Source organism: Tupaia chinensis, unplaced genomic scaffold (genome assembly GCF_000334495.1).
Source record: "Tupaia chinensis unplaced genomic scaffold, TupChi_1.0 Scaffold000597_1, whole genome shotgun sequence".
Lineage (NCBI taxonomy): Eukaryota > Metazoa > Chordata > Mammalia > Scandentia > Tupaiidae > Tupaia > Tupaia belangeri.
Genome location: NW_006160114.1, coordinates 7,567,661 through 7,594,856, shown reverse-complemented (window position 1 = coordinate 7,594,856; position 27,196 = coordinate 7,567,661). Strand labels below are relative to the sequence as shown.

The 27,196-nt window shown below is 41.1% G+C and overlaps 1 protein-coding gene across 1 annotated transcript; it reads left to right on the top strand.

Moving 5' to 3' along the window:
* LOC102474161 (ubiquitin-40S ribosomal protein S27a-like) lies at positions 1–26,027 on the top strand. Its single transcript, XM_006158460.2, has 5 exons — positions 1–131; positions 18,182–18,242; positions 19,759–19,862; positions 23,797–23,848; positions 25,587–26,027. Exons 1-5 carry the CDS (start codon positions 1–3, stop codon positions 26,010–26,012), a joined length of 774 nt encoding a protein of 257 aa, XP_006158522.1. The 3' UTR covers positions 26,013–26,027.
* The last annotated feature ends 1,169 nt before the right edge of the window (positions 26,028–27,196 follow it).

Genomic DNA, 27,196 nt, shown 5'->3' with positions numbered 1-27,196 from the left:
ATGATTCCCATGAACTTGATTGGTGTTAAGGCAGGACGGTTGAGAGGAGACAGTCCTGGAGTCTCTGCTAAGCCTGTCCACACAGCAGCCCTAAGGTACAAGGCTCTCTTTACCCTCCATGCCATAAAAAGGTGAGCTAAGCAGATCCTCCAGGAGACCCGGTGCCTGGTGTCCCTGCACTTTTCTGGGTAATTCAACCATTGAACTTCCCCTAGGCTTCTCACTGTGTAAATATTTCACACCCCCATAAGTAAAATTTAGCAGGATCTATGAGAACAAAGACAAGAGACAGCAGACTTGCCCTCGAAGAGCTTACACTGCAGGGCTCAGCCTGCAGTAACATACTGGACTGGAATCCATATAGTTGACCAACGGTTCGGATCCCCAGGTCTACCTGGAAGCACAGTGGGTGCATGCATGCGCACTCAAGAGGAACTAGACTGAGGAAAAGGGTTGCAGAGCGATGAGACCCTGTCCAAGGTTCTCTCTTTCTCTCTCTCATGCACGTAAAAGCATTATTAAAAAGAAGAAAAAAAGAAAAAGAAACAGCAGCAGCAGCAGCTTAGAGCAAGAGAAAAGGACACAGAACAAGTATTTTAATATAAAAAAAGGAGTTCAGGACCAGCAGATGGCATAACTATTACGTTGCTGGATGCCCATGTAGTCAATCTCGGTTCGAGTCCCAAACCCAGTGGTTTAAAACTGATGCTGGGCACGTGTGGTGGGTGCCCAAGACCCTAAGAGGAGAACGGAGGAGAAGGGATTGTGGTGTGGTTATCCCTCCTGTGGGGTGATTTCTCACTTGGTCTCTCTATCTCTCTTGCAAGCACATGCACCCTATAGCAAAAAATCTCTCTCTGAAAAAATAAATAAGTAAAAGGAAAGGAGTTCAGTTTTGAACATGTACCATTTGAGTTGATTGGCAGAAATTTCTGGAGGCAGGGATGGAGCCTTTGACATACAGGTGATAATCTGACACTGAGAGACAATAGTAGTACTACTAACAATAGCTATCATTTTGGGCTGGTCCTGTTAGCCTAATGGTTAAAGGAGTCACATCTGACAAGCCCAACTGTAGTTCAAATTCCAGCCCCAATGGCTTGAAAAACACGCCTGGTGTGTGTACATGTACACCCAAATCCCGACAGGATGGAGAAATAGAGAAGAGAGTATGGCATGGCCGTTCCCGATGTGGGGGTGCTTTCTCCCCGTCTGTCTCTCTCTCTGGACAGTGCACGTACCCCTTGGGAATTGAAAAAAAAGTATAGTTAATAAATGAAACATCTCCTATGTCCCAGGCAATGGCCTAATATCTTCACATGTGCCATCTCTTTTAAATGGGGTTACTATTATTTGTTTTTGTCACCCCAGTTCACAAATGAGAAAGGCTTGCAAAGATAAAGGAACTTATCTAAGGCCTGGTAGGCATGGAGGCTGGGTGTCAAGGTCAGGCTGAATGGCGCCAGGTCTGTTTCTAACCAGCGAACCACATGGCTTGACCAGAGAAGAGTTTTCACCTCCCCACATGTGATTTTACCAATTGGCTGTGAGCAGTTGAGAGGATCAGTGCTGTCCTTTGTCCTTTGGATCATCGCATTGCGTTGTGCAGGCATGGCTCTGGTTAGTGTTATTAAGTGATTTCCCAAATTTTTATTGTCGTATGTGGCTGTGAAATTTAATCTTAGAACTTCAATTTAGTTCCACAAACTTTCACTGAATATTTAAAAATGGTGGGAGTAAGGGTAGGATTCAAAGACAAAGAAGACAGGGACCAGCAGTTAGCGTAATGGCTATGTCGCTGGACTCCCATGTAGTCAACCACGGTTTGAGTCCTGAACTCGATGGCTTAAACTCACTCCGGACACGTGTGCATGCGTGCCCAAGATCCCGAGAGGAGAATGGAGAAGAAGGGATTGCGGCGTGGCCATCCCCCCTGGGGGGTGATTTCTTGCTTTCTATCTCTCTGTCTTTCTGGGGAGGGCACACACCCAATAAGAAAAACCTCTCAAAAAATAAATACATAAATAAAGATAAAGAAGACATGATCCCTAGCCTTGGGAAATTCCTAATTTGTGTGTGGGGAGGAAGGGGGAGAAGAGATAAACTATTCAAACCAGCTCTGAGTGTAGTATATGGGGACTGGGACCCTCTGGACTCTCATCTGGCTGCAAAGATCTCAAGACCTCGGGCAACTTCAGCAGCCTGGATGCAGGGCTGACTATCCATCCAGCAAGCCAAGTGCCTGTAACCCAGACACTGTTAGGGGCCTCAAAAATGTTTTTATTTTTCTATTAAAATTGGGAGAAAACAATGCGTGTATTAATGATGATGATGAATTCTGTCTAGATCGTATTTGCTTTATATCAACACAGTAATCAAACATTGATTGAGTGGTTGAGGGAAGAAGCCCATGGAAGCAAGAATGCCTAGAGCTCATGAAAGTTATCATGTGACTCTGCTCTGATGACCAAATAAAGTCATGTGATGCATATCGGACTTGATGTGGTACAGAGAATTCCCCTTCCCTCTGAAGTAAGATATCCTGGAACTTGAGGTCATGTTTTATCATTGATTCAAAAAGGAGAATCAATACCATCAAGATTCAAACTTGAGAGAAAGATGATCTTAGAACCTCAAAATATAGTCCTTGAAAATTCAGGGAAAGAAGACAGATCTAAATAGCAGCATCTCCTTCATGGACCCAAACTTTGAATGTCAAATCCTAGAATTAGTAAGAATCAGTGGCTAAGAAAGAAAGCGCAAAACATCAAGAGCGAAGGGCATGAAGGGCACACTCTGGAAGCAAGTGAATAATCATGGGCTCTGCTGGACACGCCAGAAGGAGGCTCAGCCGTCTCATTTGCTTATATTTTACAGCCCGTGGGTGGGGACAAGAGGCATGTCAGGACTGCAGGGGCTACTGGCTGAGGGCACAGGCAATCAGAGCCCCTCATCAAGAGCCTGAGCAGGCTGGTTACCTCAGGAGAGGTGAAATGCTGGGACCAGAGCATTGAGTGGCTTCGGTTGGAGGTGACTATGGAGTGGAAGTCAATTCTCCACGAATTGAGGTGGTGCAGAGAACAGGCTGGTCAGTGTGACTTGGAGACTCAGGGGATAGGCCCAGACAATACCTGCTCCCCAAGCACCTCAGAAGTGGTCCAGGGTTTTAAGCTTCTTTTAAAGTTACCACAAGGACCTCTGGGGGTGAGGGCAGTTTAGAGAAGACACGTGAAGACTGAGATTAGACAATGACTCATGCTTGCAAACACTGACCAACTCCACCTTGTATCTGAAGTGCAAAGTGACATTTCTCACCCTGTCCTCAAATAAATCTTCCCTGTGCGGCATTCTCTGAGGACCTCAAGGCCTATCAAGGACTTGGCCCTGAGCTCATTGAAACCACAGCTGATTGCCAAGTTTTGCAGATGTTTGCACTGACTGCTTTATGTTTTGCAATATTCCAGAGCTGTTCCCGAGTGACACTCATCCATTCACCAAGTTACTGCTTAATAAGAATGATCTACAAAGGGTGACAGCTCCAGAAGAGGAGAAGAGGGAAAACTGCCTCCAATGAGAGAGGATGAGCAAAATAAATACATAAATAAACACAGCATCCTTCTCAATAGACTGGGGTGCGGAAAAGGGAACCTCATTGCAGAAACTCCAAGGAAAAAAAATCAAGCCAGATAACAGTGTTGATGTAGGGACAAGACCATGTTTATTGTCCTTAAGGGTGCTGGGAAACCCTTGCCGGGCCTGGGGACTCCTGCTGGGCTCATGTTGAGACAAATATAGAGATGGCCCAAGGTGAGCTCCTACGGACACTTGTATCAGTTCCACAGCTAGGAAGACTCAGTTCCCACAGAGAAAGAAGGCTAACTGTGAGGGAAGCCCGAGGACCTCAAAGCTATACACATTGAATAACAATGAACGATTCCTGCTTTTCCATGCATTTACGTATAGCATTGTATTTAATAATTGAGTGAACCAGCAGTTAGTGTAATGGCTATGTCGCTGGACTCCCACATAGTCGACTACGGTTCGCGTCCCGGACCCGGTGGCTTAAAACTCACGCCAGGCGTGTGTGCATGCGTGCCCAAGATCCCAGGAGGAGAATGGAGGAGAAGGGATTGCGGCATGACCATCCCCCCTGGGGGGTGATTTCTCGCTTTCTGTCTCTATGTCTCTCTCTGTCTGGTGAGTGCACACGCCCTATAGCAAAAAAATAAAAATATAATTGAGAAAACCCCAAAGGTATCAGTATCTATACAGAAAGGTAGAAAGGTTAAGGGATTTTCTGAAGGTCATTCAGGCATGTAGAGGCCGATGTGGGGTTAAGACATAGGTTTCTATTCCTTCCCAGAATCTGCATGACATATAAAATGCCGAATGCTCTTTTAGCTACAAGGTATTACATATTCTACATATACGCGTCTAATCCTCACCTCAGTCCCATAGGAATGGTGTTATCTTCATTTAAAGTTGGCAAAATTAAGGCTTATCGGGAGATTAGGCAACAGACATGAGGCCACAATTCACTCAACAAATAATAGGTTTCAATTTCGGCTGAGCACCAGGCTTCTCAGGCACCATGCAGAGTGAGCCCAATTCAGTACTTAAGCGTTTCAGCCAAAAAAACTTGTATTGTATTGTATTTATGTGCTTGATGGAGAGATACAGAGAAAGAGAGGGCAAGTGAGAAAGCACCCCCTCAGGAGATGACCACAGGCAATGACCACGCTGCAGTCCATTCTCTTTTGGGATTGTGAGCACACACACGTGCCCGGCATGTTTTTCAAGGTGCCGGATTGAACTTGCGTAACTGGCTATGAAAGATCCGGCTGCTTTAACCATCCCGCTACCTAGTTGGCCCAACAACTTGTATTCTAAAGAAAATGTTTTTAAAAGGCAAAATTAATCAGTTGATACACTACAGGTTTTTGCGCTAACAGGCTGATTGCACATAGAAATGGGAGAAACACAGGATTTGCTCGGAAAGATTGCAGATATACGCAGGCTCGTTTTAATTAAGCAGGCCTGGATGCTGATTCAGTTGCTATGCACCAGAGCTCCCAGAAATTGCATGCAGAGGCCGAGAGACATACAAAAGGCATCATTAAGGAGATGCAGATGCAATGCAGGTGAACACTTTAGAAGACAGGAGGTGGAATGTGGCCATGCCTCTGTGTCATACAGCAGAGCCCAGTTATTTAAAGTAGTGTCTGTGGCCTGTGCTCTTCCCAGACACACACGGGCTGAGCAACACAGGGAGGGAGACACAGAGTGATTATGACAGTCGGAAAACTATTTTTCCCCTGACCCCGAATCGATAGACCTTGCAGGAACTCCAGCCTACCTCAGTTTCCCCTCTCTAGTCACTAGGCCCAGGGGTCTGGATGGGCTTGCCACCATGCAGTGCACACCACGTCCGTCCCTGCCTGTCCCTGTCATTACAGCTTCCTTTCCTGGTGAAGCAGCTGATAACTGCTGAGGCCTTACACTCCCTCCAGCTGGAGGCTGCCCTGGCTGACCCTCAGCTGCCCTGTCCCTGTCCCACTCCAGAGACTGGCCTCAGGGGCAATCCTGTCTTTAACATGTGGCCTCCTCTCTTCAGAGGTCACAGAAGACCCAGCGCTCACAGCATCCTACAAAAATTTTAATGAAACAGCTCTTCTATTTATTTGTGTTGCTGCCTCTGTTGCCTGGGGCCATGGCACCAGTTCCCAAGAGGGGCAGCTGAGGTTGGGGGAGGGGAGTTGGCAGAGACTGCACGCTTTCTTCCCTGTCACCTATCCATGACACTGGCAGTATCCTCGCCCACACATCTGAGTCCTGAGGTGAGCACACTGTCATTTGCCCCCTACAACACCCAGGAAAAGTAAACAGGCTATCCTGGAGATAGGTGATTCCACCAGACAGAGAACAAAGGTCAGTCACCAGGAATCTGATTAACACAAAGCCTCAGAAACAGCCCCCGGGAATGATTCTTTCCCAGGCCTCTCCTGCCCCCTTGAGCTGTGGGGGAATATGCAGGGGCTTGCTGTTTGCCCAGTGGGATGTGTTTAGTGCCCACAGTTCAACGGTCATCATTCCCCTGTTGGTATTTTTAAATTCTTAATTTTTTTTAAGAATGTAGTTAGTGCTCAAATAAAAAAGGAAAGGGAAAAAAAAAAGTCTTATTGCCTTGGAATAAAAAAGAAAATGTTAATCTCTTAAAAAAATCAAATTCACTGAGGCATAATTTACCTACAATAACATTCACTCTTTTGAGTGTCTAGCTGGATGACACTAATTCAATATATACTATGTAAATAGTGTGTAAACACCACTGTTTTCACTCCCCACTCTCAAGAGTTCCCTGTGTCCCTTTGCAATGAACACACTCCACCTCTACCTTTAGCTCCTGGCAGCCACTGATCTGTTTTCTGTTGATAATAGCTTTACCTTTTCTAGAATGTTGTAGAAATAGAGTCATATACAGTATATAAAGTCGTTGGGGTCTGGTTTTCTCATCCAGCAGAATGCCTTACAGATTCGCCACTGTTGTTTCTGCACCCCTTATTCCTGCTATGCTGTATTCCTTTACGTGAAGGCACCACGATCTGTCTCTCTATTGGTGAGTAGATGATATTTAGGCTGTTTCCAGTTTTTAGCTATTAAGAATAAAGCTGCTCTAAACTTCTGCTTATAGGTCTTTGCAAGGACACATGTTTTCATTTATTTGGGATGAATGCCCAAAATTGGGATTGTTGGGTCATTTGGCAAGTAGATGTAAAACATTTTCAACAAGAGGAATTTAAAAACGTTGCTGGGTAGTTTATACCGAAAACGGAATGTCAGGGAGATGAGTTTTGTTGCTGCTTTTTAAAAGTTTGTATTTGTTTGTTACTTCCATGAGCAAGAGAGTTGGTGAGAGAAAGAGAAAAGGCATCCTCCATGGAGTCTTGACTCCACAACCCATCTCCACCTTAGGGAGCCCTGGGTCATGGGCAAATGCATACCCATTCTACTCAGGGAGGTCTGTGGACACAAGCCCAGAACCTCCCCTTTGTGGATCAGCCTGGCGGATCATCTTGTTTTTACTGCTGGGTCCCTGAACAGTCCTAGAGTAAAGGTTTTAGCTTGGCTCTGGGCTCTGGCCTTGTCGCAGTCGGTGGACCGTTTATTGTTTCCTGGGTCTAGACACAAAGGAAAGGGCTGGCACTGTCCTTCATCAGCTCTCTTCCCCTCTTATCAATGGCATGACCTTGGACAAGTACTTAAGCTCCCTGTGCTTTTGTTCTGTTGCTGTAAAATATGCATTACGATTGTGCTTACCTCCTAGAAAAACTGGGAGGATTTTTTGAAGTATACGAATAAAAAGCACAGAACAAAGCCTAGCACACAGCAAGTACTCAATAAACACTACCTATTAAAGTCTGAAGGAAATCTGAACTAGGATTTAAAATGAAAGATTATGACAGAGCTAATTTGTCTTCCAAGAAAACTCTGATCTTTTGAATTAAATATGCTTGCCAGATGACATGAAGAATATATTCATTCGTTCAACACTTAGTGATTGAGTCCTGCTGTGTGCCAGGTGAGGAGACTCTGTCCCTATCCTGATGGAGCCTTCAGTCTGCAGGGGAGGCAGGCAGAGCAAAAAGTATGTGTTACATGTAATTATAAACTCTGAAGAATACAAGAACAGGACAGGGGTTTTGAAAAGAGTGTCCAACAAGGAAAGTCAGCCTGCTAGAACTATTATACCACCTGGCATTTGTACAGCACTTTATATATTTTCCAACTGGCTCAGTTGTTGACTCTGCATAAAGACCAGTTTCTCCTGGAGTCAGCAGGTGGTGTGGTAGTTAAGGCACTGGACTCCCACATGACTAACTCCAGTTCAAGTCCCAAGCCTGGCAACTTAAAAATCATACTGGGCAAATGTGCAAGTGTGCCCAAAGTCCCAGGAGGAGAATGGAGATGGGGAGAAGGGATTGCAATGTTGCCATCCTCTCTGGGGAGGTGATTTCCCACTTTCCCTCACTTTATGTCTCTCTGTCTCTCTCTGGCAAGGGTTTGCCCTAGGGCAAAAACCTGAAAAAAAAAAATTTTTTTTAAAGACCAGTTTCTGTGACCTCCTGCAGTGGAAGAAATCATTCCCTCCTTTATTCAGTTTTCATTACCAAACATTTGCCTGGTGCCTTTTGGAGTTAAGCTACTGTCCTAGGCACGCAGGACACGTACAGCAGCAATGAAACATTGCTTCTTCTCCTGTCAGGAAGAAGTTTACAACATCCTGGAGGAGGAGACCAGGATAAATGCATACTGACAGCTCCTTTTCCTGCTGGAACTGCTTGGAGGAAAAGGATCATGAAACTTTGATGAGTTAAGAGCTAAGCATCATTTCCACTGGCCTAGATTTACCAGTGGGATAAAGCTACAGGGATTCTGGGCACAAACTGGCTACTTTGGCTAAATTGGACCAACTGAGTCAGTCCTAGAGGACCTTCTTGCTGGGAGACATAAGAGAAGGTTAGAGTCCCTGAGGAGGAGGCTGCAGAGCAACAAAACCCGGTGATCAGTCCTTTCCTTGAAGCCAGATGGTGTTTGCCAGAGTTTTCCAAAAGAAACTGAGTGTGAACAAGCAGCAGTATTGCTGTGGAGATATGTAATATGTCTTGGAAAATAACAACTGTTTCTGAAAATTGGAAAGGCACCAACTGCTGAGATGCCAGTTCTGGTGTGTAGGAACCAGATCCTGTGTAGGGACCACAGAGATCGAGAGACTTGGACTTCTTTTGGGTCTCAGTCAGACCCAACTGAAGGCAGCAAGTGGCCAAGAAGTAGGGCTAATGTAATCTGGGGGTCTCTCTTTAGCTTTTACTTAGGTTTCCAGCTGTACTTACTGAATGCCTGCTAAGCATTAAGCATAGTGCTTAGTCTTATGAGCTATCCAAGATAAAGGTATTAGTTATACTGGTTTTCCAGTACCTCCAGTTCTTTTGGAGACCCATTTCTTTTCCTATCAAAGTCAGGTTATTCCGTGGAGCTATCCATCATAGTCATCATAGTTTCCTACCTTCTTGTCATAGTTCTGTTGTCCAGGTCCAATCATGCTAACCCTTCACCTGGGAACAGTGGTTTGACTTGGGATGGTCAAACAACTTGAGTTGGGGCAAGTAGAAACATTTATTTTTTTACAGTTTTTGATTGTTATTTTTTAATTAAGAATGCATGTGCAAATAAGAGAGAGAAGAACCTTCAGCAAGGTCTGGTCATACTACAACATACTCCCCTTCAACCTCTCACTCTTCAGGATCTTGGGCAATGTAAGTGCACCCAGCATGTTTCAGATCAACCAGACTGAGGATCCACACCTACAGTCAGCCATATGGCTTCCAGCACTTAGTTCAGTGCACTATTGACTATGCCACTGAGGCTGAATCTAAGTAAATTTTTACAGTTCTTTTCAATTTGGAACCATAGGTGTGATGACTTTGTAGTAAACTACTATACTGAATTACATCTTCTAGAATTCCCTTTCTAATATGTTTCTAGACAGAATGGGCCACAAGATCTCTTGGGAGACCTGGAAGTCACAAGGGCAAGCAGGAGCCATTTGTAGCATACACACACCTTCTCCCAGTTAATCACACACTAATATAGGGACTGCTTTGGAGGGATTTTGCAGATATGATCAGTTGTCATCAGGTTAGAAAGATTTTCCTGAGTGGGAGACCAGTAGATGGCATAATGGTTATGTTGCTGGACTTCCACATGGACAAATGTGGTTTGAGTCCCTGACCCAGAGACTTGAAACTCACTCCAGGAACATGTGCGTGTGCATCCGAAATCCCAAGAGGAGAATGAAGGAGAAGGGATTATGGTGTGGCCATCCCCCCTGTAGGGTGATTTCTTGCTTTTGTCTATCTGTCTCTTCAGCGAGCACAAGCACCCTATAGCAAAAATCTCTCTCAAAAGAAAAAAGAAAGAAAGAAAGAAAGAAAGAAAGAAAGAAAGAAAGAAAGAAAGAAATTTTCCCAAGTGAATATAACTTAATTGATTGAAGGTCTTAAAAAAGGGCTGTGGGCTTCCCTAGACAATAGCTCTGTCTGTGCTTATGGAGTCAGGTCTATTTCTGAAGGCCTGTCCTGAGGATTTCTGACCTGCTTAGCCAGCCATCAGTTCCTCATGATAATCCCTAGGGATCTGTATATGTATGTATGTATGTATGTATGTGTGTGTCTGTGAGTGTGCATGTATTTGTGGGTATGAGTTACTGTTTCTACTTATCTTGTTAGACTCTGGTACAACAAGAGAGGATTTCACCTTTGAGCTCTTGTGAATAGCTCATTGTCCCACACATCTATTCTGGGCTCTCATCCCAGAACTCCTTAGTTTGAGTTAGGCACAAGGTCACCAAAGGTTCAAAATTCAAAAGAGAAATAAAAACACATGACGGACTTCATAAAGTTCATAGAAAAAACTGGAATTAAAGTATGGGTTAATTTCAGTTCAAAAAATTCTGAAATTATGGATTTTTAGTAGGAATATAAAATGGTGCATCTGCTTTGGAAAAGAGACTGGCAGTTCTGGGACCAGCAGTAAGCATAATGGCTATGTCGCTGGACTCCCATGTAGTCTACCGCAGTTTGAGTCCTGGACCCGGAGACTTAAACACACCAGATGCGTGTGCGTGCATGCTCAAGATCCTGAGAGGAGAATGGAGGAGAAGGGATTGTGGTGTGGTCATCCCCCCTGGGGGGTTATTCCTTGCTTTTTGTCTTTCTGTCTCTCTGGCAAGCGCACATGCCCTATAATAAAAACCTCTCAAAAAAAAAAAAAAAAAAAAAAGAAAAGAAAATCATTTCAATGAAGTATTTGGGAGACTGGCAGTTCTTCAAGACATTATATGAAGTTTTCATAGGATTCATAGGATTTCATAGGATTCTGTTATAATTTTGCATAGTTTTTCATTATATGCATTTTTCATGAACTTTTTGAAAAGTTCCTCTATATCCATGAATATTTTTCTAGCAGCTTTATTAAAAATACATAACAGCTAAGAATTAGAAATAATCCAACTGCCTATCAGCTGGTAAATGGATAAACAAACCAGGTACATCCATACAATGGAATATTACTCAACAAAAATGAGTAACCTACTGATTCTCAAAACAACATGAATGAGTCTCAAAAGTGTTATGCTAAGTAAAAAAAGTCAATTACAAAAGGCCATATATTTGTAAATCATATATCTGCTAAGGGACTTGTACCCAATATATCTATATAACCCATAAGTTCAATATAAAAATATAGGTAATCTAATGAAAAAGTGGTAAAAAAATTTTTGAATAGACCCTTCTCCAAAGAAGATATACAAATGGCCAATAATCACCTTAAATGGTCAACATCATTAGTCACTGGGTAATAAAAATCACAATGTGGAACTACTTCAAACTCATGAGGATAACTAAAATAAAAAAGGCAATAACAAGTATGGAGAAATTAGAACATTTATGCATTGTTAGTAGGAATATAAAATGGTGTATGTGCTTTGGAAAAGATACTGGCAGTTCCTTAAGACATTATATAAAGTTTTCATAGGATTCAACAAGTCAATTTCCAGGAAGAAATGTGTGTATGCTTGTGTGCATTTAAGTGAAACAAAAGCAGACATCCCCACAAATAACTTATGCACTTATTCAAGAGCATTATTTTTTTTTTTTTTGAGAGGTTTTTGCTATAGGGCGCATGCACTCGCCAGAAAGACAGAGAGAGACAGAGAGACAGAAAGCGAGAAATCACCTCCCAGGAGGGATGGCCATGCCGCAATCCTTCTCCTCCATTCTCCTCTCGAGATCTTGGGCATGTACGCACACGTGGCCGGCGTGAGTTTTAAGCCAACAGGTCCGGGACGTGAACCATGGTCGACTATATGGGAGTCTAGCAACATAGCCATTACACTAACTGCTGGTCCCAAGAGCATTATTTTTTAAAAGAATTATTTAGTTAATTTTATTTATTATTACTTTTAATATTTGCTATAGGACACATGCTCACTAGAGAGAATCACAGCAAGAAAGGGAGAGTGAAAAAGGAAGTCACCTGGTCTCTGGGACTTGAACCATGGTCGATGATGTGAGAGTTCAGTGCCTTAAGAACCATACCACCTGTTGGTCCCATAAAGAGCATTATTTATAATAGCCAAAAAGTGGAAAAGACCTGAATGGCCTACAAATGATAAATATACAAACACATTTTATGGATGTATGATGTATGGTGTATCTATACATCCATAAAATGGAGTATTATTTTGCCATAAGAAAAGAAATGCAGTGCTTGTATATGCTAGAAAAATGACCTTAAAACATTCTGCTACAGGCCAGCAGGTGGTGTGGTGGTTAAGGCACTGAACTCCCACATAGTGAGTGTGGTTCAAGTCTTGGACCTGGCATCTTGGAAATTCACAACAGGGACATGTGTGTGCATACCTAAAGTCCCAAGACGAGAATGGAGGAAAAGGAATTATAGTGTGACCATCCTCTGGGGAATGATTTCTCACTTTTCCTTTCACTGTCTCTTTCTGTCTCTCTGGAGAATGCACATGCCTTATGGCAAAAACCTTTAAAAAATTATGCTAAGTGAAAGGAGTCAGAAACAAAAGACTACGTATTGTAGGATTCTATTTATAAGAAATGTTTAGAATAGGCAAGTCTATAAATATAGAAAGCAGAGTGTAGTTGCCAAAGGCTGAGGAGAAGGAGGAATAGAGAATGACTATTAATGAATATGTGGTTTATTTTGAGGGTGATAAAAGTATTCTGAATTTAGGATTGGCTCCATGGCCTAGTTAAAGGGAATCATATCCCACACGGCTGATCATAGTTCATTATAATACCAGATCCAGACCTTGAAAAACACATCAGGCATGTGTGTGTGTGCATGCCTAAAATCCCAACAAGTTGGAGAAATGGAAGAGAAGATATTGTAGCATGACTGTACCCCGCTTAGGGGTGCTTTCTCCTTCATTCTCTTTCTCTGTCTATATTTCTCTCTCTGGTGAACACACTAGTCTTCTGACAATTAAAAAAATTCGGAAATTACATAGTAGTAATGATTGCACAGCTGTGTGACTATATTAAAAACTGTTACATTGAATATTTTAGAAATATATATTTCATGATATGTAAGTTAGATTTAAATAAATCTGAGAGGACCAGCCCATAGATTAGTGATTAAGGCAGCCAGATCCCACATGACCAACTCTACTGTTTGAATCCCAGTCCTTCTGACTTGAAAAACACACCGATTACATATGCATGAAGCCCCAGTATCCCAAGAGAATGGTGCAATGAAGGAGAATGGATCATGGTATGACCACACCCCCTTGGGTGGTGCTTTTTCCCTCTCTTTCACTCTGTATGTCCCTCTATGATGAGTAAACATACTTTCTGGCAATTAAAAAAAATGTTTAAATAAAGGAGATATTTTAAAAAAGATTACACAGAAAAATGAAACAAAACAAAACAATAACAACAAAACAAGTAATTTTTTAAAAATAAAACTGCTATGGTTTTAAAGTGCTTCTTTGCCCCAACCCAGATTAATGTATTGACACGTGGTTGTGATCAAGGTGTTATGGTTTGGATAATGGTATGTCCCCCAAAGGTTCATGGTTTGTAATTTGGTCCCTAATATAATGGTGTTGGGAGATGGTGAAAATTTAAAGAAATGAGGCTTAGTGGGTAGGGATTGAATCATGGAAGCACCATCCTCATGAATGGATTAGTACCATCATACCAGAGCGAGTTATAGCCCTCTTAAGAGGGGGCTATTCCCTATGAGAGTGGTTGTTACAAAAGGAAGATGACTCCCCCTAGTCTTTGTCTTTGCACGCGTTCACCACCCTCTCTGTTTCTGTCAGTCATATTATAACAAGCCTGATGACAACCTCGTGCATTTGAACCTTCCAGCCACCAGAATCCTAAGTCGAATAATCTCTATTCTTTATGAATCACCCAGTTTCAGGTATTTCTGTTAGTAACATAAGAGAAGATCATGACAAAAAAAAAAAAAAAAACAATCTGACCATAATGTAAAAAGTGGACATTTAGGAGGAGATTCAGATTAAAGCCATCAGGGCAGGGTCCCCATAATTGAAGTCTGGTGAATTTATAAGGATAAACAATGAGAGAGAGACAGATATATACACATGCTTGCTTTTGCTTTGTGCCATGTTATCCACAAGCAAAATCACCCTCAGATGCAACCCTTGAACATTGGACCTCCCAACTGTCAGCTAAATGAACCTCTATTCTTTTTAAATTACCCGGACTCAGGTATCTCCATTGTTTGCAACAGAATAAACTAGTACAGAAACAGAGAATGGAATTCTGGGAGGAACTGAAGGAGAAGCAGGAAGTTCCTTCAGGTGCTGACAAGTGACCAAGAAGGATCCAGACCAGTAAAGGAGAGCATGAACCAACTGGATCATAAATGATCCCCAAGAGATATGCACTGACCATGCCATACCACTATGTCTTGAATAATTGGGGAGTGGCAAGAAGAGCATGAAACATTGTAGGAGTGAGGCTACCTACTTAGGAAGACCAGAGTATATTTCTGGGTCCAAAGGGTCTCTCCAGAGTGAATATAGTGGGAAAAGGCCAAGTGTACAGGAGAATGGGGTAGCTTAGATGAGGAGCAGAAATTTTTTCCAAGATGCAATGCTTTCTCCTCTTTCTATAGAAGTGTTAATAGGCATCTCTGCTCAGAATGTTGGAAACTTTAGTTTATCAGGCTTAAAATCCTCTTATGTGATAATAATCTGATTTATGAATAAGTAATTGACTTATTGGGGTCATTACTCCTTGGATATAAGATGAAATTCTTATATTGAATAACTGTCCCTTGATAACCTCCATGTCAAATTCTCATTTCTCCCATGGGCTAGTGCATTAGTAAAGGCTCTCCAGGACAATAGAACCAATGGGATATGTATAGATATAAAAAAGGGTATATATTGGGGGAAATTCAAGCAGATGATTATTGAGGCTAGGATGTTAGAAAGCTGGACACCCTGGGATGTTAGTAGCATGACTCAGTCCAAGTCTAAAGACCCCAGAGTCAAGGAAACTGATGTGTAACTCTCAGTTTGAAGCAAAATCCTGAGAACCTGGCAGGCAACTGGTGTAAGTCCTGGAGTCCAAAGGTGGGCAAGGCTTGAGTTCAGATGTTTAAAGAAACAGAAAGAATAAATAATAAAGTGGCAGGATACAAAGTCAACATATAGAAATCTATAGCATTTCTATATGTAAACTACAAACAGACTAGGGTAGAACTGAACAAAGTAATCTCATTTACCATAGCCACAAAAAGTATAAGATACCTAGGAATAAATCTAACCAAAGAAGTCAAAGACCTCTACAAGGAAAACTATGAAAATCTGAAAAAAAAAAAAAAAAGAAGAAATAGAAAATGATTCAAAAAAGTAGAAGGGGATCCCATGTTCCTAGATTGGAAGAATTAATATAATCAAAATGGCAATTCTTCTCAAATTAATCTACATTTTCAATACAATGCCAATCAAATTACCAGAGCCATTCTTCACAGATTTAGAAAACATAATCATAGAATTTGTATGGAATCATAACAGACCCTGTATTGCCAAAGCAAGAGTGGAGTAGGGGGCATCCCACTCCCTGACCCCAAAACAGATTACAAAGCTGTGATAATCAAAACAGCATGATATTAACACAAAAACAGACATGTGGACCAATGAAGCAGAACAGAGATTCCAGAAACATACAACCAATTGATTTTTGACAAAGGGCAACACTCAATCCAGTGGGAAAAAGAAAACGTCTTTAGTAAACAGTGCTAGAAAAATTAGATATCCAGGGACCAGCAGTTAGCATAATGGCTATGTTACTGGCCTCCCATGTAGTCGACCACGGTTCAAGTCCCGAACCCAGTGGCTTAAACTCACGCTGGGTGCGTGTATGTGCATGCCCAAGATCCGGAGAGAAGAATGTCTTCCTGGTGAGTGAACCTGCCCTACAGAAAAAAAATCTCTTTTTTAAAAAAAAATTTTAAAAAAAGATAAAATAAAAACCTGGATCTCTACTTGCAGAAAGATCAATCTAGACCCCTATCTCTCACCATTAATCCAACTCAAAGTGGATCAAAGATCTGAACATAAGACTTCAAACTATAAAACTACTGGTGGAAAACACTGGGGAACTCAGAGATATTGGAGTAGGCAAAGACTTCTTAAATAAGACTCCCAAAGCACAGGCAATAATCCCAAAAATAAACAAATGAGATTACATTAGATTAAGAAGTTTCTGCATAGCAAAAGGCACAGTAGTTAGTGTAAATTGACAACCCTCAGAATGGGAGACTATTTTTGTCAAGTATGCCTCAGACAAAGGACTGATAACCAGAATACACAGGGAACTCAAGAGGCTTACTTTCCCCCGCTAAAGAAAAAGATCAACCCAATTAAAAGATGGGAAAATAAACTGAACAAACAAGCAAACTGTCCTCTCTAAGGAAGACATATGAACAGCCAAAAAGCATATGATGAAATGCTTAACATCTCTCATCATAAAGGAGATGAAAATTAAAACCACAGTGAGATGCCCCTTAACCCCAGTCAGAATGGCTAAGATTAAAAAGAAAAAAAGATAAGTGCTGGCAAGGCTGTGGTGAATGTAAATTGGTGGGAATGTAAATTGGTTTAATCACTGTGTAGAACAATATGGAGATTCCTCAAAGATCTACAAACAGAACTATGATATGACTCAGCAATTCTACTCCTAAGTATCTACCAAAAGGATAGAAGAACACTCAGTCAGAAAAGTGCTTGCATATCTATGTTTATTGCGGTATTATTCACAATTGCTAAGATGTGGAACCAACTCAAATGTCCATGAACAGATGAGTGGGCCACATATACTCTATGGAATACTACTCAACCATAAGAAAGAGCAAGAAGACCCTGGCATTTGATAGAAAGTGGGTGAATATGGAAGACTTACTGCTGAGCGAAGCAAGCCAGGCTACAAAAGAGAGACATTATGTATCTCCTCTTAATATATACCAACTGTCCACACTCTATGGTGGAAACTGAAAGATAAGAGTATATAAAATAATGGGAAATGGTTAATGGATACTGGAGACAGTGTGGGAAGAGGATGGGAGAAGGGAGAAAGTATGAGGAAAGGAATCAAGTAGAAGGATAGAGAGGCAAGACATTTATGGGACACAGAAATAGATAATTATCTGTTGATAATAACTTGTACAGTATCTTCAACTGGATTGGTGTGAAGTGTATTCATGTAGAGTAAATTCACTATACGAGTTGTAGTGGTATATAGTGATTGAATGTGTAAAATAAAATAAAAATTAAATTAACAATAAAGCAACAGAAAGTCTATCTTGAAAAAAGACAGAAAAGACCAGTCCTCCTTCTGTATTTGTCTTCTTTAGGACCCTCATTGACTGGATTGTGCATGCCCTACTTTAAAGACAGAACTTCTCCCATCCAGTTTACTCATATTCATATGTTAATTTCTTCTGGAAACATCCCCATAGACACGCTCATATAAATACTTTCTCAGATTTCTAGATATTGGTTAGTCCATTCAAGTTGACAACCAAAACTAACCATCAAGTCAAGTTTCTTCATTACATTATTTTAACCTGATTCCATAGTTTTAATCACTCTTGGTTACTAACACAGTCTTATTTTGGCATTTAAAACCTCATTTCTTAGCATTAAAATTGTCTTAAATTTTGAATAGGAATTGTCACTGTTTTGATTGGAGGAGGGGACATGATCTGTCTCTGAGACTCCTTCACATCTCCAATAAGAGCCATTTCCCACTGCCAGGACAGCCTCCTCTCATGACTGTCATGACAGGGATATACTATATCCCTACCCTTTGTGATACAGACTGGGTCTATCTGCATTGTTAGAAGTCTTACCCAAGGTAGATGCCTACACTTAGGTAGTGTGTGGTCTTTCTTCCTTGGAGAGCTGTTATTTTCTCCTCCACCTCCAAGAATCATTCCACTCTGCCAGAAATATCTCTCCTAAGCTCATTCTCTAGATAGAATGTCCCATTGACCTTGAAGTGCCCCTGGCTCTTGTGTCTTCAATAACATTTGTGCTCTTTCATATCCATAGAAACCATCAGGCTTCTCTTCTACAACCTATGAAGGTCATGAAGGTCCATTTCCTGACCCAGGTTGGACTCCCTAAGAGAAAGCATTGCCAGATAAAATATGGACTGTCAATTAAATTTGAATTTCAGAAAAAATAGGAATTTTTTTTTAGTATAAGAATGTCTCAAGCATTATCTAGAATATGCTTATACTAAAAATTAGTCATTGTTTATCTGAAAGTCAAATTTAGCTAAGTAGGCATTTTATTTGCTAATTCTGGCAGCTATACTCAGAAGCAAACTCTGAGATGAGACTTGTGTGCAGGAAGGTGTTTTTTGTTTTTTGTTTGTTTGTTGGAGAGGTTTTGCCATAGGGTACGTGCGCTCGCCAGAATCACAGAGAAAGAAAGAGAGACAGAAAGCGAGAAATCGCCTCCCAGGGGGAATGGCCATGCCATAATCCCTTCTCCTCCATTCTCCTCTCGGGATCTTGGGCACACATGCACACGCGCCCAGCGTGAGTTTTAAGCCACCGGGTCTGGGACTCGAACTGTGGTCAACTACATGGGAGTCCAGCGACATAGCCATTATGCTAACTGCTGGTCCCTGTGCAGGAAGTTTATTGAAAAATCTCAAGATTAACATCCATAGGGGAGTAAAAGCAGCAAAACTGGGCAAAGAAAGTTGAACTATGATGTGTTCACAACAAAGTTCTTTGCCTATTTTTTAGGAAGTCATGGACCTGGGATAATTATCTTTAGAGTCGTCCCACATTGAGGGGAGGTGGTTGGGTTTTGCAGTCACATTTACCAGTTATTGGATATGACTTTAACCTCAAAGTGTGACATTAGGCAAAGTGGTGTCCTTCAATAAGGGAAAATTTGCAAGTGAGAAGCTCAGCTAAGAGCTGCCAGCCAGCAGCACTTCAGGCACATATGAGGGGACTTCAAAACATCCAAGAAAAAATGGAATTAGAGTGCAAGTTTTTCATAACACAGCACTTTTTATTTACTTTTTGAACATCATTTATGTGAGTTATACCACCATCTGGGCTAGTTCCATAGCCTGGTAGTTAAAGGAGCTGGATCCCACATGGCCAACTACATGATTTGAATTCTGGCCCTGGCAACTTGAAAAGTCACACATGATTGCATGTGTGCCCCAAATCCTTACATGATGGAGAAATGGAGAAAAGACTACAATTTGACCATGCCCCATTGGGAGTGCTTTCTCCCTCTCCCTCTATATCTCTCTCTGGTGAGTGGAAAAATTTGGCAAATTTACAAAATAATGTCATACCTTCATTAAGTGGAAACTAGGAGCCACAGGATCTCACCACAAAGGTTTCACAGCAGACTGAATTGAAACTGGGGACAGGAGAATTTGAATCATCTTAAGGACAAAGGGTAAGAGATCAAAGTGAAAAGAAACTGGACTCCAGCAATTTGGATCATAATCAGTCAAATACCATTATCAATCTGACAGGTATAAAATTTGGACAAATCCTCTGGTGTTACAGTAGTTAAAATATCTGTGCTGAGTTTAATGTCTCTTTTTTCATTTAATACTGGTCTCCAGCAGGATCCCTTGTCTTTAAAAGAGGGGCCTGCAGAGCTCCCACTTCAGAAGCAAAGCTCTGAACCCAGTAGGCTGTGCAGCAGAACTGCCTCTCTCAGGAAGTGTAGCCCCACTGAGGCGGCACAGGTTTGTCCCTATGCTGTGAGCCTTCACTGTCCCTGAGGTCTTTGTGGCTCTTTTTCCTCCCTCCAGTTGTGCCAGCCACACCCCGTTCACCACTGTCCTTCCCCTTTCCTTTGTTTCCACACCCAGGGGCAAGACTTGCCTCTGGCATGCTGGACACTTTTGGGCTGGCATTAGCCAAGGTCTCTAAGGTGGGGCCACCCTCTCTAGTGTCCTGGAATGCCCTGGTTCACTTTCCCTCTGGCTTCAGTAAATGCAGCCACTCACATCCACAGCCACACCCAGGCCTTGTCATCACCAGGCTGCTTACCCTGAAGACAATCCCCACTCTATCCTCCCACTTGCTGGCCACAAACACTGTTTTCCCAGTTCCCTCACTCCCTGCCTCCCCTGAACCTGCTGTCCTGGATCCTTCCCTAGACCACAGTTCATCACTTTAGCCACTCTCTTACCTTAATCTACTCGCTTATCCCTTGTCCTCACATCTAAGCCCTGGAGCATCTCCTCCACCTGCCTCCTTCTCCTTTCTCCTGGAGACTGCAGGAGAAAAGCCCACAAGATTATACTGCAAAGTCAGGCCTCCACTGAGCAGGAGGCAACCCATTTCCTCCCTATCTCCCAGCAGGTGACCTTGCCTACTGCCCCATGGAAAACACGAAGCCATTCAGAGGAGAGTACTCCGGCTTCCTGCCACTCACCCCTCCCAAGTTCACCTACACCTCTTCCATCCTTAGCTCTTGCTTTTGATCTCATAGTAAGAGGGGGCCTCCCTGTTCTGAGGACCCCTCTATCAGGGCTCCAAATCCTTTCTCCTTCCTCATCTTTAACCTCCTTTCTTATCCAATCATTTTTTTTTTTTAGGATTTTTATGATATGAAAATGTACTCAAGAACTTTCGTAGCTTGAAATGAATATATTTGTTGACCTTATACTTCCTAGGAAGTATTCCCTGGTCTCTGATCAGCTGTCATTCAAGGTACCTAAGAGAATAAGCTACACTTAGAGTGTCCGTCTATACATATTCCATTTATCCATCCATAATTCAAGTTTTTGAAATATTCCTCCCACCCCACCACTTTTTTGCACTACCTAAATTCTGATCCTAGGTCAGTCTGTTTTAAGGGATCTCACCACAGTTCTCATTACTTTTGATCATTCTCTCCCTGAAATTCTTCTCAGGATCCTCCATAGGTTTCAAGGCTTCAACCTTGTTTTTGTCAAGAGTTCTCTTCCTTTCTTCTCATATTGGGAAGCCCCAAATATGAGACAGCTTGCCTGTAATGTTTACCAATTCAAAAGAACACCACCAGAGGTCCAGCAAGAGAAGGCATGAGTTTACTTACATAGCACAGGATGCTCTACTAATAGCCAGGTAGAGAAAGGTCCAAGCTGTCACCATGATATTGCTTAAAGCTTACAATAAAAAGTTAGCTGATAAACGAACAGAATCAGCAGAGTATGTCTAGAGTTTAGTGACCCCTATCTTGTAATGTTAATGTGGGAAGGGTGCACAAACCTCTGGAGTGGCCCTGACCATGGACCAATTCCATGAAGTGAAGGTAATGGTCACTAGATGTTAATAAGACCCAACTGGACTGGTAGCCAGTTCTCAGGTATAGGGTGATGAGGGAGAAGGGAGGAGAACTCAATGTATGGAGCCCACCTTCACTGTCCTCATCCCTCCCTTCTCTGCTCCCACTATCCTTATGGGTTAATCCTTCCCACACAGGCCTATGACTCCCAAAGTGTTGCCATTCCCCTCAATTTCCAGTGCTAGCCAGCAAGCTCCAACCCAGATGAATCTCTAGCTGTTGGCTATTCTCTCCCTAGACTCCCCACTTGAGTGTCAGGGTTGGGTAGTATCCTCAATCTAGTATGGATAAGCCCACAGATCTTCTTCATATAGGTCTTCAACTAAGTACACCACCTCCTCCAATGGGCTCATAACCAGAAACCTCAGAGTATATTGAATTCTTCTTTTTTCTCTCTCTCTTTTTTTAAAGATAGGTTTTTATTATCTCACTCTCCTGCCTTATCATCCTGGATATCTAGAACAACAGGAACATGCCATGGAATCCACCCTTTAGATTGGACTGGAAGTTGAACCTGGGCCTCCCATGTGGTCCCAGTCTGAGGAGCATAGTATATTATCAGTGCATGCCAACATATCTGGGACTCTTCCTATGTTTTCCTCCTATATGCAGTCTAGATAGAAAGCCAGACAGCTGGCAAATACTCAAAGACAAAAATTAAGCTTTGAGTTTCAGAAGCAACTTATATTACAACTTGCATCAGACCATTAGCTATGCTGACTCCATTCCTTCCTTCACTTTGTTTCTCCCACCACCATTAAGAGCTGAGTGTATCTTGAGGGGGAAGAGTTAGCACTATACTGCATGTGGGCAGTTGCCCTCAGGGCCCCCTGGTCCAGGGGCAGAGAGACCTGGAAACAGAGATAACTGTATATATGGGTAAGTGCAGCATTCTGAAAGACAGAGACAAGGGGAGCATCTGAGAAGAATGCCTTTGTCTGTTCAGTGAGTACAGCAGGTTTCTCAAAGGTGAGGAAAACTGCCCTGGTCAAGCTGTCTTAGTCAACATGGAGGCCGAATATTTTTAAAGAGTACCTGACATGTGCAAGGTGATCCTTAAACATTTACTGAATCAGTGAGTAAAAGTATGTATGTGTGTTTGTTACTACTCAAGGACTATAATAAAAACCCATGAGTCCACATTCATAGAAAGAACAATTGAATAAATAAATAAATGCAGTAGGGGGAAGAGGAGAGACAGCTCTTTCTTACAGTAGAATACTAAATACTTAACATAAAATGATAGAAATAGGAAATCATCATTCAGCAAACCCTGTAATACTTGCATTAGGCAAAACTCAGCAATGGATGCTAAAATTAATGGATGAAATTTGATGAGAAACAGGATGTTTATACATTCTAAGTGTATCATATCTCTCCACATGGCACTTATTAATTACAAAAGAGGAAATAGTCACTTGACAGTGAAGAAACCTGGCAGACAATACTTGATCCAAATGATCAAAGTTAGCATCATCAGTAAGGGGACATATGGAGACTATTTACATATCCCCTGAGGATATGATGCCTTCGGAAGGGCACACCACTCTCTTCAAAGAAACCAGTGAAAATTCCATAAGTCTTCCATTGAATCTGCAGGTCATTTTAGGAAGTAATTTTATTTTAATAATATCAAGCCTCCCAACTAAATAAAATCTATTTCCATTTATTTGAATCTTCTTTCATTTCTTTTTTTTTTTCCTTTCATTTCTCAAAAATATTTTAAAACAAAGTTTTTGGTGTATATGCCTTACATTTTTTGTTAAATTTATGCTTAAGTATGCTACTGTAAATAAAATTGTTTACTAATTTTTTTCAGGTTATTCATCACCAGTATAGATAAATACAACTAATTTTTATATATTGATCCTGTATCTTACAGCCTTACTGAATTGATTTATTAGTTCCTATAGTTTATTTGGTGGGTTCCTTCAGAATTTCTATAATCAGATCATTTAATCTACAGAATTAAATTGTTTTATTCTTTCCTTTCTGATGTGAAAACATTTTATTTCTCTTTCTTGCCTGCCTTGCACACATTAAACAGAAGTGGAAAGAACAGTCTTTGCTTTTTGCTGATCTTAAGGGGAAAATGTTCACTAAGTATAAGAGTTTTTAATTTTGTATAAAAGAAAAAAGTATCTGTCTATTAAAATAATCACATGGTTTTTGTTCTTTATTTTATTAATATAGTATATTACATTTTCTATGTTGAACCAACCTTGCATTATTGGAATAAATCCCACTTGGTCATGGTATATATGTTACTAGATTTGTTTTACTAGAGTTTTGTTAGAATTTTTGCACTTATATTCATAAGGAATGTTGGTCTGTAAATTTTTTAGTTTAGTTCATTTGTTTTTACTTACGATACCTTTATCTGGTTTCAGTATCAGGATAATTCTATGATATTTCTGAAAAATAAAAATACACAATTTGAATTTAATCATGAAGAAACATTAGACAAACCATACTAAGAAACACTCTACAAAGCAACTGGCCAGAGCTCTTCAAAAGTATGAAGACCATTAAAGATAATGGAAACAGTAAAGGAGGAGAATTGACATAGCAGCTGAATGTAGTATGTGATCCTAGATTGGATCTTGGAACAGAAAAAAATTAGTAGGACAATTATTAAATGTATAAAGATGTCTGTAGATTAGATAATAGGATTCCATTAATGTTATATTCCTGATTTTGATTATTGAACTCAGATAAAGATCTGGGTTCAATCTACTATCTGGGAAATTCTGTATACTATTTTGCAAGTCTGAAATGATTACAAATGGCAAACTTAAAAATTACAAAACATTTTTAAAGTTCATTTATTCACTTTTTGAGAGAGAGAGAGAGAGAATGAGACAGGAACTTATGCCATGACCTCCAGCTCCTACCCTTCCAGCCAGTCAGGATCATGAGCACGGGCACACCCAGAATGCTCATGTCTACTTGGGAGCTAATCTCAGAGCCTTCCATATGGCTCTGGCCTTGCACAGCAGTGCCTCAAAAACTGAGGTGATTTTGGCTCAATGAGGAAAAGAGATTTTATTTGAGGGCCTGGGAAGCATGAAAACCAAAGCTTGGATCCAGTATTTCTGGTAACTGCAAGTGGTTGAGTGCTGCGGGAACGCAAAATATGTGGGAAAAGGAATGAGACTGATAGGAGTAAGGATATTTTGAGGGTCACAGAAGTTATTGAGTTATTGGGGGATTGGATAGAATCAAGAGGATCAGACTTATTTTATGATAAATTATTTGACAGACCATAAGGAGAATGGAAGTTGACACGAATGGAAAGAGACACAAAGACTTGTCTTGAGCTTGCAGAGAAAAATTATTTTGCCCAAGAGTGTTAAGGTTTGTGGCAGATTTTTAAAAATTCTAATGTTAGAAAGAAAAAAGAAAAGACCACAATGAATTCTATATCTAAACAAATAGTAATTCCCAACTCCTAATTCTACCTCAGAGAACTGAGGAATTTGTTTTTGTAGGAGTTTTTAACTTTAAATGAGGACTTCAAATATGTTAATACAGGGAGGGTAAAAGAGGTAGAGTTTCCTCATCACACTTATGAGATTTGAAGTTCCCGTTTTTAGGAGGAGAACTTTTTTAGAGAAATTTTTGATATTAGGGTGTGTGTGAGGATGGAGGATTCCCACAGTGACCTCCAGGAGAGACTTGGGGAAATTTCTGTTACTGGAGAATTAAATAAAAACTTGAGTCTGGGCTGAGATGACTTTGAAGTAAATAACCTTGACCAGAGAATCAAGGGATTAAAAGGAGACCACAGCCAGTAATGGGAAGGACAGGGGAGGGGAGGGAAGAAGAGGATCTAGGTGGGTATCCCTCTTCCCAGCTAGTTGTTTGAGTTTTATTGATCCTGGCCACTTTATTTAGATCTCTTGGTATACTACCCCACATACACACACACACACACACACACACACACACACAGTGTCAAAATAAGCTTACATGTATTTGTCATATTTTAGAATGTTTACATTCAAGAATCATCTTTCACCAGCATAATTATAATTAAATATATTTGTATCATATAAAAAGACCAGCAGCCATTTTGGTCCAATCCGCCATCTGCGATGAGGCTGCCACCAAGATGCAGATTTTTGGAAATCACCTCGAGGTTGAACCATCGGATACAGTAGAAATTATTGTATCTAAAATCCAGGATAAGGAAGGAATTCCTCCTGATCAGCAAAGACTGATTTTTGCTGGCAAGCAGTTGGAAGATGGGTGTACTTTGTCTGACTACAACATCCAAAAGGACTCCACGTTTCATCTTGTGTTGAGACTTCATGGTGGTGCTAAGAAAAGAAAGAAGTCTGACACCACTCCCAAGAAGAATAAGCATAAGAGAAAGAAGGTTAAGCTGGCTGTCCTGAAATACTATAAGGTGGATGAAAATGGCAAAATGAGTCGCTCTCCTTGGGAGTGCCCTTCAGATGAATGTGGTGCTGGAGTTTTTATGGCCAGCCATTTTGACAGACATTATTGTGGCGAATGTTGCCTGACTTACTGTTTCAACAAACCAGAAGACAAGTAATTGTTTATGAGTTAATAAAAGAAATGAACTAACCTTAAAAAAAATGACCAATAACTTCATGTATTCCAATTTGATATAAACTCTCATGGTACATAAACCCAAAAGTATAAATTTGAGGATCTTCCTAATGTTAGGATGGTTCATATAGCATGCCCCCAAATTCCTTCCCATTGTAGTATCCAAGAAAAAAAAAAAAAAGGAGTTTGTATTTTTATTCCTGGTTTTGTGCTATTTCCTTACCCTTATATTCTGTCTCACCTACTTAGAAAGCAAAACTAAAAGCAAATTGCTTAGTAGTACAGACTTTTAATTGGAAATTCTCCTAGCCCCAGCCTTCGGCAAGTATAGGATATCCCATGGGACCTCTAGGTATGGTGTAGTCCAGCCAGTGGACAGATCCCATCTCCTGCCAGTGGGGACATAGAAGAGCATAGTAGTTAGCCTCCAGATTATGCTGCTCAAAAGTCTATAGTAGCTCTAGGAATCTTGGGCAAGTTATTTCATTTCTCTAAGCCTCAATTTCTATCTCTAGAATTCACTGATAATATTATCTATCTCAGAGAACAGGATGTCAAAATGGGATAGTCCCTATAAAATTCATAACCCAGGGTGTGTACCTGCTAAAAGCCACTATCTACCAGTGTCTCACACACACACATCAAATACGAACTCATTTAATACTTGTGGAGGACTTTATGACAGATGAGAAAAAGTGGATCCAAGATGTTTGAGAACTCTCCCAGAGTCATATAGACAGTAAGGGAAGAGAAGCATGTCCGTCTGACTCCAAAACTCTAGTGCATATGTCTCCATCATCCTGAGCAACAGCAGGAGGCTGAGGACTCATCATCGTAGCCAGATTCCTTCTTTCTGGACTCCACTAGATGCCAACAGAAAATTATGATGAGCAACATTTATAGAATCCCGGTAACAACATTATTATGCTTGTTGTTTGAATGAATAATTAAGCACAGTTGAAGGTCACATGATTACTAAGTGGCAGAAGCTAGAAACCCAAGTTAGCAGCACCAGTGTGTTTTTTCCTGAGTCTCTCTATCCTTGTGGCACATCAAAAGTAAACCCCCATCAGCCCAAGTCTCCACAGATAGGTAAGGGGATAAGCAAATTACGATATAAATATATATAACAGAATATCATTCTGCTTTAGAAAGAAAGGAAATTGG